Here is a 19,682-nt window from a genome sequence, read left to right on the forward strand (position 1 = left end):
CACTGGCTGCCTCACAACCACAAACACTCAACACTTATGCAATGGAACAAAGATCCTCCCAGTACAGTCCTACAACAACATACTAGGCACTCAATTCTATGCAGCAGCACTAGACCCCTCCCATCTAAACCCCTCACTCTATAACTAACCACCAACCCTAAAGTAGAAGTAAAAAAGCTCACTCCTGCCCTACACTTAGCAATCTCTACACAAAAATTCTCCCCACCTCCACAAATATAACACTGACAAAACATACACACTTAAATGACCTGACAGACACCAAACAACCACTAATTTCAACCATCCAGACATACATCCATCAGACAAACATGAGTCACATTTTCCCATCCGTGGTATAAGCATCCCCAATCCCTACAACACTTAGAACACTGGAGACACTGAGCACTTATTAAATTGCCCTGCATATACAACTTCACTACACTTTATGAACTATGATCCCAACCATGGGATGTGGCTAGCTTCCATAGCATTGTAAGAGCCTCAAAAAGACAGAAGGGTATATACTTACTTCCTGCCCCTGAGGCTCCTGCAGCATTCAGGCAGTTGGCAGTGTCCATCAATCAGGACCATAGTTCAATAAGTTTTGTGGTGTGTGCATCTATGTGCATTGAGTACAGGGGTGTTGAGCAGTAACACGGTATCATCTTTACTTATTACTCACTCACATCTTTACTCATTACTAATTCATATGTATCATAAATTTTGTACTTTGGTATTGTTTTTTTCAGAGCTTACACTATACAATTATTCCTCACTAATATTAGTTATAATGCAGGAAAGTAAGAGAAATACAACTCTTTAGAGTTTTAGAAAGAGGGGCAAGTATGCAGTCTGTTGTGGATTAGAGAGCTTGGGAAGTGAGTCAGTTCTTGTTCGCTAATGATACAGCACTGGTGGCTGATTCATGTGAGAAACTGCAGAAGCTGGTGACTGAGTTTGGTAAAGTGTGTGAAAGAAGAAAGTTGAGAGTAAATGTGAATAAGAGCAAGGTTATTAGGTACAGTAGGGTTGAGGGTCAAGTCAATTGGGAGGTAAGTTTGAATGGAGAAAAACTCGAGGAAGTGAAGTGTTTTAGATATCTGGGAGTGGATTTGGCAGCGGATGGAGCCATGGAAGCGGAAGTGAATCATAGGGTGGGGGAGGGGGCGAAAATTCTGGGAGCCTTGAGCCTTGAAGAATGTTTGGAAGTTGAGAACATTATCTTCGAAAGCAAAAATGGGTATGTTTGAAGGAATAGTGGTTCCAACAAAGTTGTATGGTTGCGAGGTGTGGGCTATGGATAGAGTTTTGCGCAGGAGGGTGGATGTGCTGGAAATGAGATGTTTGAGGACAATATGTGGTGTGAGGTGGTTTGATCGAGTAAGTAGTGTAAGAGTAAGAGAGATGTGTGGAAGTAAAAAGAGTGTGGTTGAGAGAGCAGAAGAGGGTGTTTTGAAATGGTTTGGTCACATGGAAAGAATGAGTGAGGAAAGATTGACCAAGAGGATATATATGTCAGAGGTGGAGGGAATGAGGAGAAGTGGGAGACCAAATTGGAGGTGGAAAGATGGAGTGAAAAAGATTTTGAGTGATCGGGGCCTGAACATGCAGGAGGGTGAAAGGTGTGCAAGGAATAGAGTGAATTGGAACGATGTGGTATACCGGGGTCGACGTGCTGTCAATGGATTGAACCAGGGCATGTGAAGTGTCTGGGGTAAACCATGGAAAATTTTGTGGGGCCTGGATGTGGAAAGGGAGCTGTGGTTTCGGTGCATTATTACATGACAGCTAGAGACTGAGTGTGAACGAATGGGGCCTTTGTTGTCTTTTCCTAGCGCTACCTCGCACACATGAGGGGGGAGGGGGTTGTTATTCCATGTGTTGCGAGGTGGCGATGGGAATAAATAAAGGCAGACAGTATGAATTATGTACATGTGTATATATGTATATGTCTGTGTGTGTATATATATGTGTACATTGAGATGTATAGGTATGTATATTTGCGTGTGTGGATGTGTATGTATATACATGTGTAAGGGGGTGGGTTGGGCCATTTCTTTCGTCTGTTTCCTTGCGCTACCTCGCTAATGCAGGAGACAGCGACAAAGCAAAATAAAAAAAATAAAAAAAATAAAATAAAGGTAGTTCACAGTATTGTAAATGAAAATCATTATTCAGCATCATTTTACCTATACCACTACTCACATCCATGGGTGAGGTGAGGAGCAGCTGATATTATGGGAAGTAGCCAATATCCCACAGACACTTAATGCAGTGGTAGGAAACACTGCCACAATAGTGGAACATATGAAAGCCCTACATTGCATTAAAATCATGGTGTGGAGCAATGAAAGGGTTAATCCTCTAGTTTTCTGCAGTAGAGATGTATATAAGAGAACAATGGAGATGACTTTACTTAGCATAAGGAGCAAGAATACATAAAGTATAATGCAAAATAAATATCTGGTTTGAAGTCTTCAGAGGGGTGAAGAGAAGAGTCTCTCATGCAAAAACCATATGTTAGATGAGAGATGGATATGAAAGATCTTTGTTACTGTAGCTGAAAGTACAAGAGGAAGGAGAAAACAATGAAGAGGTTGCAATGCTTAATGAATGAGTCATTTGAAGCAAGGTGTATTTCTGACATGGGTGAAATGGACTGTTTATTATGTTATGTGTTGTAAGCGCAAAAGTAGATGGATGTAAGCTTCACATGAATAATCATCCAGTACAGATGAATGTTCATTATACCACATCGGACACAAGGTAGGTATACATATGAATGACCTACAGAGATGTATGCACCTCTTTAATATCACACACTGATAATGGAGTAATAAAAAATAAAACTTACCAAATTTATTTAAAACAGTTCATATCATCTAGAAGTACAACCCAAAAGTTATAAATCTAACGTGATATCTTTGGTGAAATGATTTACTGGGCTTGGTTTTATTTCTTGTTCAAAACTAAAGCCTTGTTCATAAAAACATATAAGAGCAAGGAGAGCACTAAATGGGAGCTTTATGGTATATGGTCATGTCCTCAATTCATACACAAGAAACGAGTTTGATCCCTTGGTAAGGCAAACAATCATCAGCAATCACATAATTTGAGCAGGTAACTTTTATCACAACTCTGGATTAAGTAATTCATGCTCAAGGCAACAAAAAGGATACAGTATGCACAGTTGTTGCTATGGAAAACAGTCAACTGTTTCTGTTAATAATTTTTTCCACAAGATCTAAATTCAAGGACTAAAATGCTTTAGAGTTGTAGTTATGACGATTCCTTCACAAACAAGCAGAGCATAAGCTTTTATGTATTACGATGCTACAGCATCAAAAAAATTAGGAAAAATGCTTAATCAGTGTATGAGTGAGTTTCTGTAAAGCTAACTTTATGAATTCAACATCTGACAGAGTTAATAAAAGTGCTACCATTGTTAGTTGCAAATACATCATAACGTGAAAAATTAAACTTAGATTTCTTTTAAAAAGATTAAGAATATCTATGCTTTACTTACAAGATAACCTTTGCTATGTATGGATAAATTCTATTTAATTCTCAAAGTTTCAAAGATATGAAAATGAATAGACTGGCATCCTTATATGCTATCACTAAATTGTGATATCACGACCAAAATCATTTGTTAGAAAAACTTCAGTTAATAATATCAAAACAATCTAGAATAACTACACAGGCAAATGGAAAACAAAGTCTACATCAATTCTGATTTCACAAAAAGACATCCAAGAGTATCCTTTCACCTCACTTCATTTGTACATGTTTAACATTCTAGTAAGTATCAGTTATCACTATCTAAAAAATACTATAATAATTTCCAAATCATTATATCATGTGCAAAGTCTGCAACAAAGAAGGTTCATTTAGAAGTTGCCAAAGAAGCTGACCATGATAAGAGGATAAAATAATATTAGAACAGGAAATGACCAACATAGGCATTCTTGTCATTCAGTTATCAATTAATGAAACAAGTACCATAATATCATATAAACATCATACAGTGCTTTTATCAGCAAATTAAAAAACTAAATTGAATATCTAAAGTGATACAGAAAAGTCACCTTTAGTGATGCTATACCATTAGGAGTACAATCTCACAAAGGTGTCCACACTTCCCGGCAACTAAAGGTTGTGCAGCCTTGGGCTACTAGGGCCTTTAAAATGAGGTCCTGGAATAGTGCAAGGAAACAGATGAAAGAATGGCCCAACCCACCCGCACACAAATGTATATACATAAATGCCCACACACACACATATATATACCTATACATTTCAATATATACATACATATACATACATAGACATACACATATATACGTACATATTCATACTTGCTGCCTTCATCCATTCCTGTTGCCACCCCACCACACATGAAATAGCACATACATAAACGCCCACACACACACATATACATTTCAACGTATACATACATATACATACACACACATATACATATATACACATGGATATTCATACTTGCTGCCATCATCCATTCCTGTCGCCACCCCACCACACATGAAACAGCACACACACACACCTGGAGGTAATGCTAGGAAAAGGCCACATTCGTTCACAGTCAGTCTCTAGCTCTCATGTGTAATGCACCAAAACCACAGCTCCCTTTCCACATCCAGGCCCCACAGACCTTTTCATGGTTTACCCCAGACGCTTCACATGCCTTGGTTCAATCCACTGACAGCACGTCAACCCCAGTATACTACATTGTTCCAATTCACTCTGTTCCTTGCATGCCTTTCATCCTCCTATATGTTCAGGCCCCGATCACTTAAAATCTTTTTCACTCCATCCTTCCACCTCCAATTTGGTCTCCCGCTTCTCCTCGTTCCCTCCACCTCTGACACATACATCCATTTTGTCAATCTTTCCTCAATCATTCTCTCCATGTGACCAAACCATTTCAATACACCCTTTTCAACATTCTCAACCACACTCTTTCTATTACCACATATCTCTCTTACCCTTTTATTACTTACTCGATCAAACCACCTCACACCACATGTTGTCCTCAAACATTTAATTTCCAACACATCTACCCTCCTCCATACAACCCTATCTATACTTCATGTCTCGCAACCATATAACACTGTTAGAACTACTATTCTTTCAAATGTACCCATTTTTGCTCTCTCAAATAACATTCTCTCCTTCTACACATTCTTCGTCACTCCTAGAACCTTCATCCCCTCCCCGTGACTCACTTCTGCTTCCATTCGCTGCTCGGTCCACTCCCACATATCTAAAACATTTAACTTCCTCCAATTTTTCTCCATTCAAACTTACATTCCAATTAACTTGTCCCTCAACCCTACTGAACCTAATAACCTTGCTCTTATTCATATTTACTCTTTATTTTCTCCTTTCACACACTTTTCCAATCTCAGTCACACACTTCTTCAGTTTCTCACTCAAATCAGCCACTAGAGCTGTATCATCAGCAAACAACAACTTACTAACTTCCCAGGCCCTCTCATCCCCAACAGAATACATACTTACCCCTCTCTCCAAGACTCTTGCATTTACCTCCCTAATCATCCACCCATAAATTAAACAGCCATGGGGACATCAAACACCCCTGCCGCAGCCTGACATTCACTGGGAACCAATCACTCTCTTCTCTTCCTACTTGTACACATACTTTACATCCTTTGTAAAAACTTTTCACTGCCTTTAGCAACTTAACTCCCACACCATATACTCTTAATACCTTCCACAAAGCATCTCTATCAACTCTATCATATGCTTTCTCCAGATCCATAAATGCTACATACAAATCCATCTGTTTTTCTAAGTATTTCTCACACACATTCTTCAAAGCAAACACCTGATCCACACATCCTCTACCACTTCTGAAACCACACTACTCTTCCCCAATCTGATGTTCTGTACATGTGTTCACCCTCTCAGTCAATACCCTCCCGTACAATTTCCTAGGAATACTCAACAAGCTTATGCCTCTGTAGTTTGAACATTCACCTTTATCCCCTTTGCCTTTGTACAATTGCACTATGCATTCATTCCACCAATCCTCAGGCACTTCACCATGAAAAATCAACAACACAGTCATCCCTTTTTTTTTGATAAATTCCACTGCAATACCAACACTATAATATGGACGTGAAGCATACCCATACACAGCCATTTTTGCTCTCCCATATAATGACCTCCCTTTCCACACATTCTACCATGCTTCCAGAACGTATGTGCACTCATCCACCATATGACTTGCTTCCACTTCCTTGAATCCATTCACTGCCATGTCCACTCCTAGGTATTCAAAACACTTCTTTCACCTTCCCTCCATTCAAACTTACATCCCAACTAACCTGTCCCTCTACCCTGCTAAACAAACAAACAAAAATTACTGTATTTAAATTCTCTCAACTTTTGCCTTTCAAATACATACACACACACACACATACATACATACATATATACAAGTTGAACATCCCTAATCCGAAATCTGAAATGCTCCAAAATCTGAAACTTTTTGAGTGGTGACAAGACATTACAAGTGGAAATTGTACACTTGACCTTACTGGCCCATGCTGGCCCCTGACACTTTGATGAGCCAGTTTGTTACAAACCATCGTTACTGCCAGACCTACATGCATTACTCACTGTATTTTTTGCTTATTCTCTGCTGTGTGTGAATAAACGTAAGGAAATAACTGCTTATCAGTAGCATATAAATTCAGAGTCAAGAATGAAGGTGATGCCAAACAACCACAGATTGTCGATATGGGCGGTTGACATTGTGACACCTTAGACTTCTGATGGTTCATGTGCAAAATTATAAAAAGTATTGTATACATTACCTTCAGGCTATGTGCTTAAGCTGTATATGAAATATACCTCAATGTTTTGACCATTCAACAGTCCTCCTCAGCAGATACTGATTCCAGCATTTGACGGGACTGTGTTCCCCAACAAGTAATGGTCATCTGGTTGGACGCCTTAGTGTGTCACTCTCTGATTGGATCTTTTGTCCTGCTACCTCTCCCTATTCATGATGATCTCTGCTGCCTGACGTGACAAGCAGATGAACCCAGATTGTGTGTTAACGTTCTTAATCCCTTCTAGGTAAGCTCTCACAATATCGCTAAACGGTTGACGCCAAGGCAACTATAGGCAAGTGACAAACCGTTTAGTGATAGAGTGAGAGCTTACCTAGTGGAAGGGATTAAGAATAATGTTAACAAAAGGTCCATCTGCTGGTCATGCCAGGCAGCAGAGATCACTGCGAAAGGGTGGAGGCAACAGGGCAAAAGATCCAATCAGAAAGTGACACACCAAGGAGTCTAACTGCATGACCATCACTTGCTGGGAACACAGTCCCCCAAATGCTGGAGTCAGTATCTCCTGAGGAAGACTGTTGAATGGATGAAATGTTGAGGTAAGTTTCATATACAACTTTTACACATAGCCTGAAAGTAATGTATAAAATATTTCTTATAATTTTGCACACAGTCTCTTAGCTGTCATGTGTAGTGCACTGAAACCACAGCTCCCTATCCACAGACCTTTCCATGGTTTACCCCAGATGTTTCACATGACCTGTTTCAGTCCATTGACAGTATGTCAACCCTGGTATACCACATCGTTCCAATTCACTCTATTCCTTACACACCTCTCACTTCCCTGTAAGTTCAGGCCCCAATCACTCAAAATTTTTTCACTCCATCCTTCCACTTCCAATTTGGTCTCCCACTTCTCCATGTTCCCTGCACCTCTGACGCATATATCCTCTTTGTAAATATTTCCTCACCACGCATATATCCTCTTTGTAAATATTTCCTCACTCATTCTCTCCATATGCCCAAACCATCTGAATACACCCTCTTCTGCTCTCTAAACCACTCTTTTTATTTCCACACATCTTTCTTACCCTTTCATCATTTACTAGATTAAACCATCTCACACCATATACTTTCCTCAAACATTTCATTTCCAACAAATCCACGCTCCTCCATACAACCTTATCTATAGCTCATGCCTTGCAACCATATAATACTGTTGGGGCAACCAGTCCTTCAAACACCCATTTTTGCTCTCCGAGATCATGTTCTCTCCTTACACACATTCTTCATCGCTCCCAGATATATATATACCTTGCCAAAATACTACCAATTCTAAAACCTTTTAACACACCTAACTCCACCTCCTCCAACCATCCTATATTACTTCTATTCTCATTGTCTAAACTCTGAAAAAATGATCCACAATGAATCAAACAAAAGAATCAACTTTAATCCACACAGCATGGATTCAGACAAATACATTCAATCACCACACTACATAATGAGCTCAAACAACTTACCCTAGATGGATTCAATCAATTTCTACTCACAGATACCCCTTCATATAACTAAAACAACGTTAACAAAACACATACACCCTGAGACAACTTGAGACACTAAACAACTGACCTCCCAACTCGGACTTAAACTCCAACCCATCAAATGTACACCCATCAGAAATCACACTCCCCAGACACACTTGACTCTATCTCCCATATGACCTGGCCATAAAGCAAAGCTATGACACTACACTGTTTCAATATATCCTAAGGCCCTTCATGCCTATGGTGCATTTACCATAAAGAAGACAACGAGCTCTTACTACTCCATTGTCCTGCACTCTCTTCACACAAGACACACATATGCATCACCTACAAAACTTAAAGACTTTTGGTCCAGACTGGTAGATGTGGCCAGCTTCCTGACTGCTGCAGGAGCCTCATGAGGACAAAAGGGACTCCAGGGACAGGAAGTAAGTAATATGAAGTATACACATGTTCTTATGGGCTCTGCCTACTACTGCCAGTATGACTTGCATCTATTTCACCTATTGTATCTTCTCTTATTTTTCTGTCAGGTGGAATAAACAATGGAACAGAAAATAACAATTGTTACTAGGAAATTTTTGGTTACCAATGAATGTCTCCGAGTCCATCAACTGATGGTAACCCTCTCTTCTAAACAAAATTTCCCAACATTATTTTCCTGAACATGTTAATCTTTCCTGACTATATGTACAGTCAAAAGAAAAATCAAATTCACCCAGGGTTGGATGTATTCTAAAATTAATGCTAATATCAAGCTGTTTGGCGGCTTGGTATTCCCAACTGCAAGCTTTAATTTCATATAATTTTGATGATCAAATGACCAGTTTGTAAAGGAATATGATGCAATGAAATAGAAAACTAATTGTCTAATTAGATATATATTTTTCATTATACTTTCTTATACAGATCTGAACTTCATGAAATCAGTTGCCAATTGTTTTGACTTTAGGAAATGAGTTGCCATGTAAGGAATTTAATGATTTATGAACGAAACCTATAACATTTTGAAATACATACCCCACTGTAATCAGAACATACATCTGATACCTTTCAAATACATTCGGGTCATTCCAAGATTTACTTTTATATTTAATCATCATAATACATACTCTTTCTTTGTTCACTGTGCTCCTATTTCACATGAAATATTACTTCTGGGATTCAAAACAAATATGACATGATTCAAAACATAAAACTCAATCTATCTCAATAGCCAGAAAGGAATATAATGAATGATGAATCCAATGTATTGTACACAGTTGACCTACTTTGTAAGAAAAGAGAGATATCTGGTAGATGAAATAAAAGTTAAAATGTTTTTCATCATTCACAGATGTTCCTTATTTTGAAACACCAATGTGACAATGAGAATCGACCCTGAGATTTCCTGTCATTATTACATAAAAGCTTCTCAAGCAAAATGCATGTCAATAATCACCTCAAAATCAAGGCCTGAGCAATGGTAAAATGTCACAGCACCTTGGTGTGTCGAAGCACACAGCAGACCTATGGATTTGGAGCTTGAAGAAATGGGCAGCATCCACAACCAGCCCCAGAGTGACTGCCTTGCTGTACAAGATGTGAGCAACTTTGCAAAATTGTAGCTGCTATTGCCAATGCTTCTTTATGCCATGGCTTTCAACATCAGGGACCAGCAGGGAATATGATGCATACCCCAAACCATCTAAAATAGGGTGCGTACAACTGATCTCCAAAGCTGTATTCTAGTCAAGAAACCCAAGCTGAATGAAGGGTGAAGTGAATGCAGTGTGTACTGCAATATGCTGACAAGCCAGGACATGACTGGAAGAATGTAATTTTCTGCAATGGGAAGACATCTGGCACAGAGAAGGGAAGATGAACTGAATTTGACAGAAAAATAATACAAGGTAAACTGGTTCTCAACTTCACTCCCTCCCTCTCTCATTCCCACTCTTCAGTGTGCAAGTTTATGTCTGGTCAAGGAATTATTTTCTCAATCTTGTGTTGTTTAAAGCTGTTTTTATGTCTGAATATGGCAAAGTCAGGTAATACAAATGCATTTCACCCTTTTCCCTTGTTTTTGCAGTTATTCTTCAAAACATGCCATGGGAACCCCCACAAAAGTTGAAGAATAAGTGTTAGAATATTCAGGTAGATTCATTAAGCAGGTATTTTGGAGCTGGTTGATTTGCATGGGAGAAATATGTCAACATTTTAGACACAGTGTTGCTACCATCAGTGGAAGCAATGTTGTTCTCCCAAAGGAAAACCCTTCTACCTGGTTTAAGACAACAGCCCTCTCCACATAAACACTGCAACTGCCAGAATTGGTTCCCAAAACACTCAAATTACAATGTTGCCACATCCACATAAATCCCCAGATGTGAACCCAACAGAAAATGTTTGGGCAACCTTGGGAAACAAAATTAGCCAAAATAACTCCAATAACAACTGCTGTAGATGGGAGGAACTCGTAACTAGTGTGATGGTAGAGTGGGAAGGTAAAAGAGGCCCATCTGAATATGCCCTACTGAAGGAGCTAACATCATCCATGTCTCAGATGTCAGCAGTACTAATACCTGTTATTAAAGTAAAACCATTAACTGAACAATGTCTCACTTTCCTGCAAATTACAATATAAATCTTGAAAATAACATCACCCTTAAACACTTGGAATTACTTCAAGGCTTAATGAAACAGTAACACAAATATACGGCTCAAGTACTTTTGATCATTTCACCAATGCCACTTGCAATAATTTTCCTGTACATTTTCTGATGCCATAATCAGTAAAATCAAAGGATACTGTTCAAAATGCTATGCTTCCAAAAATAACCTACCTGATGACGACAATGAGGAGAGCAGGGCCACTAACCTAGACCAGATGGAAGAACATTATCCATGAATTTTTGTTGATTGTGTCAGACTGTTTAACACTTCAGAAGAGCAAACTAGTTTTGCTGTCTGTACATATTACACGTTTAAGATTTTTCAGTGATATTCTTTTAGAGTCTAACAAAATTTTAATGGTACTACTAACAGAGTTATTAAGGGACTCTGGTTTTAACTCTGTATTTACATTAGAAAACCACTGACACGAATTCTGCCTACTAAGACTCAAGTAATTTTGAGACTCCTTGGTCCAAAATATCTCCAGAGTAGGGTACAAGCAGATACTTCCTAGACAGTTGGAGAGCTTATGTCATTTGTAATAAAGGTTTCACACACAAAACCTACCCGTAAATAGAAGGCATTAGAAAATATCCACAGCAGAAGGGTTGCCTTCTTTATTATCTACATATAACATGGAATATCCATGTTGTAGATTCTAGTGTGATAATTTTTGTTATACAACTCTATGTATTCATATAGACTACGTATTTAAGTAACAAAGCACCACACCTACCTGAATCATTAATGAGAGTTGCACAAAACATTAAAGAGAGAAAACACCCTGGGAATGATGAAAAGTTGCAGAAGAAAACAAAGCCACAACAGACTATTATCAATGTTATATCAATATTTGCCTTGTCACATAAAAATGAGTGGAATGAAAGATAATAATAACTTTTTTGCTAAATCTCTGAGTTTTTATCTAAAGCTTGCTGCTATAAAGTCAACCTGAAGTCCAAGATGAATGAGAGTATAATCTGACATATAAAAAACAATTCAACCTATTAATGAAAGCATAAAAGCATCTTAAAATACTGCATGATTTATAAAGAGCTTATAAATTTGTCAGCTGATCAGGAAAAGTAACCTTCCTTACTCTAATCTAAATCTATAATAGATACTGAATATTTTTCAGAAAACAGATTGAATACTTTGACCCTTTTCTGATGAAAAGAAATCTACAAAAATAAAGGTATTTATTTTCATTGATAAATGACACTAAAATGTACTAATTTCATCAGTGAAAAAGTCAACACAAAAGATAAACATTAACAATAGCAATCAATAACATATTTATACATTTATACTTCTGACATCAGTTAGAATACAAGTCATATCAAATCATCACATTCTAAAATATTTAAAAAAAAGTTTAGCCACAATTTATTTGAAAACAAATATAGACATCCATGCACAAATGCAACTTTAAGAAATTTTGTGATCTAATATCAGTCTGGGTTGTCAAAGATATTTTATGATTACTTGACAGAATGAATTTTGCGCATGAAAGCAAGGAATTGAGCAGGAATTTCATGCAATACTTCCTGTGCTAGGAATGCTCTGGCATGACTCTGGTTGTCTGACAGGAACCTTTGCATTTCTGAAAAAAGAAAAAGTTAACATGAAGGATATTCAAAAAACAATATCATGAAACCATATAATGTATAAAAAGTTGTCTCTTGATTTGCATTTTTCAAAGGAAATAGTAGAGAAGTGCACACATAAGACTGTCATGATGTCTGAATAAAATTCTTCACTGTGCGCAATGTAGCACAATGCACAATAGTGTATCAGAAACAGTCTGGCAAAGAAACCATCTCCATCCAATAAACTATATATATCAACATGAATATATATAAATTCTAACTCCTCCTTTAATTGTGTAAACTATTGGTCTTTCAATTTAATAATTTCCCATGACATCTATAAACAACTGTTCCCTGAAAGTCCCTCTTTCATCTCTACCTCTTGTCTCTTCCTTGTAGATCTAGTTTTGACTAACCAGTCTTAGTGCAATTACTTATTTGAGTGCATGGAACCATGGAAGTAAAAGTGAGTCACAAGGTGGAGGAGGGGCTGAAAGTTCTGGGAGAGCTGAAAAATGTGTGGAAGGCGAGAACATTATCTCGGAAATCAAAAATGGGTATGTTTGAAGGAATAGTGGTTCCAACAATGTTATATAGTTGCGAGGTGTGGGCTATAGATAGGTTTGTGCAGAGGAAGGTGGATGTGTTGGAAGTGAGATGTTTGAGGAAAATATGTGGTGTGAGGTGGTTTGATCAAGGAAGTAATGAAAGGGTAAGAGAGGTGTGTGGTAATAAAAAGAGTGTGGTTGAGAGAGCAGAAGACGGTGTATTGAAATGGTTTGGTCACATGGAGAGAATGAGTGAGGAAAGATCGACAAAGAGATATGTCAGAGGTGGAGGGAACAAGGAGAAGTGGGAGACCAAGTTGGAGGTGGAAGGATGGAGTGAAAGGCATGCAAGGAATAGAGTAAATTGGAACGAAGTGGTATACCAGGGTCAATGTGCTGTCAATGGATTGAACCAGGGAATGTGAAGTGTCTGGGGTAAACCATGGAAAGTTCTGGGGGCCTGGATGTGGAAAGGGAGCTGTGGTTTCGGTGCATTATACATGACAACTAGAGAATGAGTGTGAACAAATGTGGCCTTTGTTGTCTTTTCCTATTGCTACCTCGTGCATGTGCGGGGAAGGGGTTTTCTTTTCATGAGTGGCGGGGCTGGCAATGGGAATGAATAAAGGCAGCAAGTATGAATCATGTACGTGTGTTTATATGTATATGTCTGTGCATGTACATATATGTATACGTTGAAATGTATAGGTATGTATATGTGCGTGTGTGGACGCGTATGTGGGTGGGTTGGGCCATTCTTTCATCTGTTTCCATGTCCTACCTCACTAAAGCGGGAGACAGCGACAAAGTATAATAACTAAACTGTAGTGCAATTTGAAACAAAATCTTTGATACAATACCTGGCTTTACTAGTGTCTGTTGACAAGCTTGTTTTAACTTCACTTTCTATTTTCTTTAAAACCTCTATTTTCTTTTCTCTGGTAACAGGATTGAAGCTTATAATCCTAGTATTGCCTCAACCAAGAGGAGATTTTAATTTTTTTTTTTTCCCGCTGTCTCCCGCGTTTACGAGGTAGCGCAAGGAAACAGACGAAAGAAATGGCCAAACCCACCCCCATACACATGCACATACACACGTCCACACACGCAAATATACATACCTACACAGCTTTCCATGGTTTACCCCAGACGCTTCACATGCCCTGATTCAATCCACTGACAGCACGTCAACCCCGGTATACCACATCGCTCCAATTCACTCTATTCCTTGCCCTCCTTTCACCCTCCTGCATGTTCAGGCCCCGATCACTCAAAATCTTTTTCACTTCATCTTTCCATCTCCAATTTGGTCTCCCACTTCTCCTCGTTCTCTCCACCTCCGACACATATATCCTCTTGGTCAATCTTTCCTCACTCATTCTCTCCATGTGCCCAAACCATTTCAAAACACCCTCTTCTGTTCTCTCAACCACGCTCTTTTTATTTCCACACATCTCTCTTACCCTTACATTACTTACTCGATCAATCCACCTCACATCACACATTGTCCTCAAACATCTCATTTCCAGCACATCCACCCTCCTGCACACAACTCTATCCACAGCCCACACCTCGCAACCATACAACATTGTTGGAACCACTATTCCTTCAAACATACCCATTTTTGCTTTCCGAGATAATGTTCTCGACTTCCACACATTCTTCAAGGCTCCCAGGATTTTCGCCCCCTCCCCCACCCTATGATCCACTTCCGCTTCCATGGTTCCATCCGCTGCCAGATCCACTCCCAGATATCTAAAACACTTTACTTCCTCCAGTTTTTCTCCATTCAAACTTACCTCCCAATTGACTTGACCCTCAACCCTACTGTACCTAATAACCTTGCTCTTATTCACATTTACTCTTAACTTTCTTCTTTCACACACTTTACCAAACTCAGTCACCAGCTTCTGCAGTTTCTCACATGAATTGGCCACCAGCACTGTATCATCAGCGAACAACAACTGACTCACTTCCCAAGCTCTCTCATCCCCAACAGACTTCATACTTGCCCATCTTTCCAAAACTCTTGCATTCACCTCCCTAACAACCCCATCCATACACAAATTAAACAACCATGGAGACATCACACACCCCTGCCGCACACCTACATTCACTGAGAACCAATCACTTTCCTCTCTTCTTACACGTGCACATGCCTTACATCCTCGATAAAAACTTTTCACTGCTTCTAACAACTTGCCTCCCACACCATATATTCTTAATACCTTCCACAGAGCATTTCTATCAACTCTATCATATGCCTTCTCCAGATCCATAAATGCTACATACAAATCCATTTGCTTTTCTAAGTATTTCTCACATACATTCTTCAAAGCAAACACCTGATCCACACATCCTCTACCACTTCTGAAACCACACTGCTCTTCCCCAATCTGATGCTCTGTACATGCCTTCACCCTCTCAATCAATAACCTCCCATATAATTTACCAGGAATACTCAACAAACTTATACCTCTGTAATTTGAGCACTCACTCTTATCCCCTTTGCCTTTGTACAATGGCACTATGCACGCATTCCGTCAATCCTCAGGCACCTCATCATGAGTCATACATACATTAAATAACCTTACCAACCAGTCAACAATACAGTCACCCCCTTTTTTAATCTTAATCTTAAATCTTTAACTAATCTTGCCAGTAATGTATTTGGCTGTATTAAAACTTTACTCCCTTTATACTGTAAATCTTAACTGCATTTGTCCATTTCCTTAATGTAAGCCACTCACTTTCTTAAAAACTGGATCTTAAAAAAATAGTTGGCAACAATCATGAGCATTCAATACCAAACTGCAATACTTTTATCCCCAAGCACTATTAGACTACCAGAATTTGGCACACAAACTTAACATCCTGTGTTCAGGCAATGTAAAAGCTTCAGACTGCTACCCCATATCACAAATAACAGTAATAGTTACTCAGCACACAAACAAGATTTAACCAAGGAATATTTCTGAATATATACAATTATCAATGTTGTCTTCTGGTTGTAAATATTTCATCAATTTTTTTATTTACAGTGACACTTCTTTACATGAAATCTTAATAAATTTGCACCCCTTCCCCCAAAAAATCAGCCACTCACCATATCTGTTGCTTGGATATCCTTAAAAAGCACAGTATTTCAAACCTTGGTTTGCTGTGTGTGCAATTACCTATTTGTACTGGATGGGGGGGAGTCTTACACGTGTGGGGCCCCATCTCTCGAACATTCTCTATCATACAATTTCTTTTAAATCATGCTGTCAGTATCAACCATGTCCACAAACGTTCTACTATATCATCCACCACACTTATACTCTAAAAGTACTTCTATACATCTATCTTAACAAGATACTTGCTTAATTTCATTTTATGTCCTCTGGTTGCACTATCCCTATATCTCTCAAAAATCATCATCGATCTGTTTTGAAAACTTAAAGGTTGTCATCATGTCACCTTTACTCTTCTCTCTTCCAAGGTGGGCAAAATTACAGTCACTAGCCTTTCCTTGTAACTCAACTCTCTTAATTCTGGTACCATCTTCATTGCCCTTCCCTGGACCTTCTCAATTGTGCTTCTTTAGGTATGGTGACCAAACATGATATGAACAGCTTGCTGAATATTTCCTTATCCATGTACTTAAGGCTATTCTGATATCTTCAAAAGATAGTTTACTTAACTATTCTCCTTACATGGGACTTTGGTGACAGATTGGGGATGATGAAGACTCCCAAGTCCTTTTCATCCACAGAATCCTTCAGTTTATTCTCCGCTAAATAGTTACCATATTGATGTCTTCTTTCACTGTCCTATCCTCATTACTTTACATGTGTTCAAGTTGAATTACATCAACCATGTAACAGGCCAACTTTTGAGTCTGGTTAGGTCATCTGGTATGCTAATGCAATTCTCATTTGACCCTTTGCATAATCTGCAAGTCATCTACATAAATCAAGCAGTGTAAGGGTCACAGAACGGAACCCTTTGGCACACCACAAGTCAACTTGACTCATTTGGAAAAGACTCCTTTGAAATGCATCCTATAGTCCTTTCCAATGAGATAATCTTCTGTCTACTGAAGGAGTTTCCCCTGACTCCTGCCTTATGATCCAGCTTTTAATCAGCCTCTGAAGTGGTAGAAGACCACTTGTGACATGGGCAAATATAAATATGGTAGAGGAATACTGGGGGGAGAAAAACAGAGGAAGAATGTGTGGAATGGTGTATGTGAGGGAGGCAGGTAAGGATAGGGATAAGTGGAGACTTTTGCTGTGGCCACCCATTGATGAGAGTTCCCGGAGGGAACGGGTGTCATAGATAGACAGATACATAGACAACTTTCTAACATTTCAAATACACAAAATCCACCCAGCATACCCTTTTATGTAAGACATATATCATATCTCATAAATATATGCCTTTCTCTTTGGAAATTTCTCCTCTGTAGAAAGTGGTTTATTTGCTTTTTAATCATCATTACCCACATACCACACTCACCAGTGAGATAAGTCTCTAGTTCAGAGTCTGTCTGCAGTCTCCTTTCCTTTAGATAGGTACAGAGGTCCAGGATCAACTGTGGACATTACGTTACCAGAATATCCAGAGGTTAGCAAAATTGCAGTTGGCGAGGTACTGGTCTTATGTGAAACGAGGAGTTAGGGGGAGTGACCCCTGATAAGCATACCTTATGGCCTATTATGAGTAATTAAAAATCAAAAATCAACATTTGCTACCACAGAAACATGATCATTCTACAAAAGCATAAAGAAATGATGTAAACTGTTCAGATAAGAAATAAAAATGAATTACTATATGGAATAATGGCAGGACATCAGCCATGATGCTCTGCATTTCACTTCTGCATTCCTAAAAAGCAGGCATCCAGCTATACTACCCAAAAGGCAGCCACATTTTTCTTTATGGTGTGCACTGCTGACTAACACCACAATGCCTCCTAATAGACAGTGCATTATTGCTATGTGCAAAGCAATCAAGTCCACAACTTGCTGTAATGTCATTTTCCTTGCTCTCCTTGGGCAATACTAGTAGTTCAAACTCTCAAGGTTGTATTCATATGAACTGGTACAATCATTATGAATTTAAAATATGAAAGGGTTTAAACCTGAAGAAAAAAGTATTTTCCCTAGTACTCTCTCCAGACTGGTCACTTCCAAACTTATTTTTTATAAAAAGAAGAAAATATAATCCTAACAATAAAACAATGTAGAAACTTGCCATAAAAAAGATAATATAATCCTAACAATAAAACAATGAAGAAACTTGTCATACAGTCTTACACTGCCTCCAGACAAAATCAAAAACATGTCGTAACAGTGAATGGTAAGATAGTTACTGTACCATTTGAAGGGAATGGCATAATTATCTACCAGTTGCTTCTACCACGTCTTTCATTTTCCCCTAGGTACAATGAAAAATATATCGTTTGTTTCTTAGTTGTTTTACTAATATCAGGTGGTTTTATAGGTTTATAACAAATACAGCGATTTTCAGTTTACTACTTCTATATTCAAGATGTATTTCAGTGTTTGGGAGACCTATCTGGTGAGATCACCAACATGAATTATGCAAATTTTATTTAACATCTACAAATCTTTTCTTATGTCAATCACTGTTCTACCAACTCATTTGAACACATCTCATGAAGTCTGAATGGTAAAACTATCATTCCGGATAAATTAGATGGCTGTAAGAGCTGATGTCCAATCTCCTTTGGCTACATTTGTACGACACCTTACCAGTTTGCTCTGAAGGTTTTAATCTATCCTTGGGTAAGTTGGAAGCTTACAATTATAATCATTATAATCATTATAATAATTATAATAATTACTAATGTATGTTTGAAGGGTATGTTTGAAGGAATAGTGGTTCCAACAATGTTGTATGGTTGCGAGGCGAGGGCTATGGATAGAGTTGTGCGCAGGAGGATGGATGTGCTGGAAATGAGATGTTTGAGGACAATGTGTGGTGTGAGGTGGTTTGATCGAGTAAGTAACGTAAGGGTAAGAGAGATGTGTGGAAATAAAAAGAGCGTGGTTGAGAGAACAGAAGAGGGTGTTTTGAAATGGTTTGGGCACATGGAGAGAATGAGTGAGGAAAGATTGACCAAGAGGATATATGTGTCGGAGGTGGAGGGAACGAGGAGAAGAGGGAGACCAAATTGGAGGTGGAGAGATGGAGTGAAAAAGATTTTGTGTGATCGGGGCCTGAACATGCAGGAGGGTGAAAGGAGGGCAAGGAATAGAGTGAATTGGAGCGATGTGGTATACCGGGGTTGACGTGCTGTCAGTGGATTGAATCAGGGCATGTGAAGCGTCTGGGGTAAACCATGGAAAGCTGTGTAGGTATGTATATTTGCGTGTGTGGACGTATGTATATACATGTGTATGGGGGTGGGTTGGGCCATTTCTTTCGTCTGTTTCCTTGCGCTACCTCGCTAACGCAGGAGACAGCGACAAAGCAAAAAAAAAAAAAAAAAAA

At 38.7% G+C, this 19,682-nt stretch overlaps 1 protein-coding gene across 5 annotated transcripts in view; it reads right to left on the bottom strand.

Moving 5' to 3' along the window:
- Positions 1-9,251: 9,251 nt before the first annotated feature.
- The window catches only part of LOC139757524 (copine-8-like), a 157,527-nt gene continuing 147,096 nt past the window's right edge, over positions 9,252-19,682 (bottom strand). For all 5 annotated transcript variants that reach the window (XM_071678067.1, XM_071678093.1, XM_071678056.1 and 2 more), the window contains one exon: positions 9,252-12,647. In XM_071678067.1, the coding sequence (XP_071534168.1) occupies positions 12,578-12,647 (70 nt within the window). In that variant the 3' untranslated portion in view covers positions 9,252-12,577. The remainder of the gene's footprint in view (positions 12,648-19,682) is intronic.

This window comes from Panulirus ornatus, chromosome 2 (assembly GCF_036320965.1).
Source record: "Panulirus ornatus isolate Po-2019 chromosome 2, ASM3632096v1, whole genome shotgun sequence".
NCBI lineage: Eukaryota > Metazoa > Arthropoda > Malacostraca > Decapoda > Palinuridae > Panulirus > Panulirus ornatus.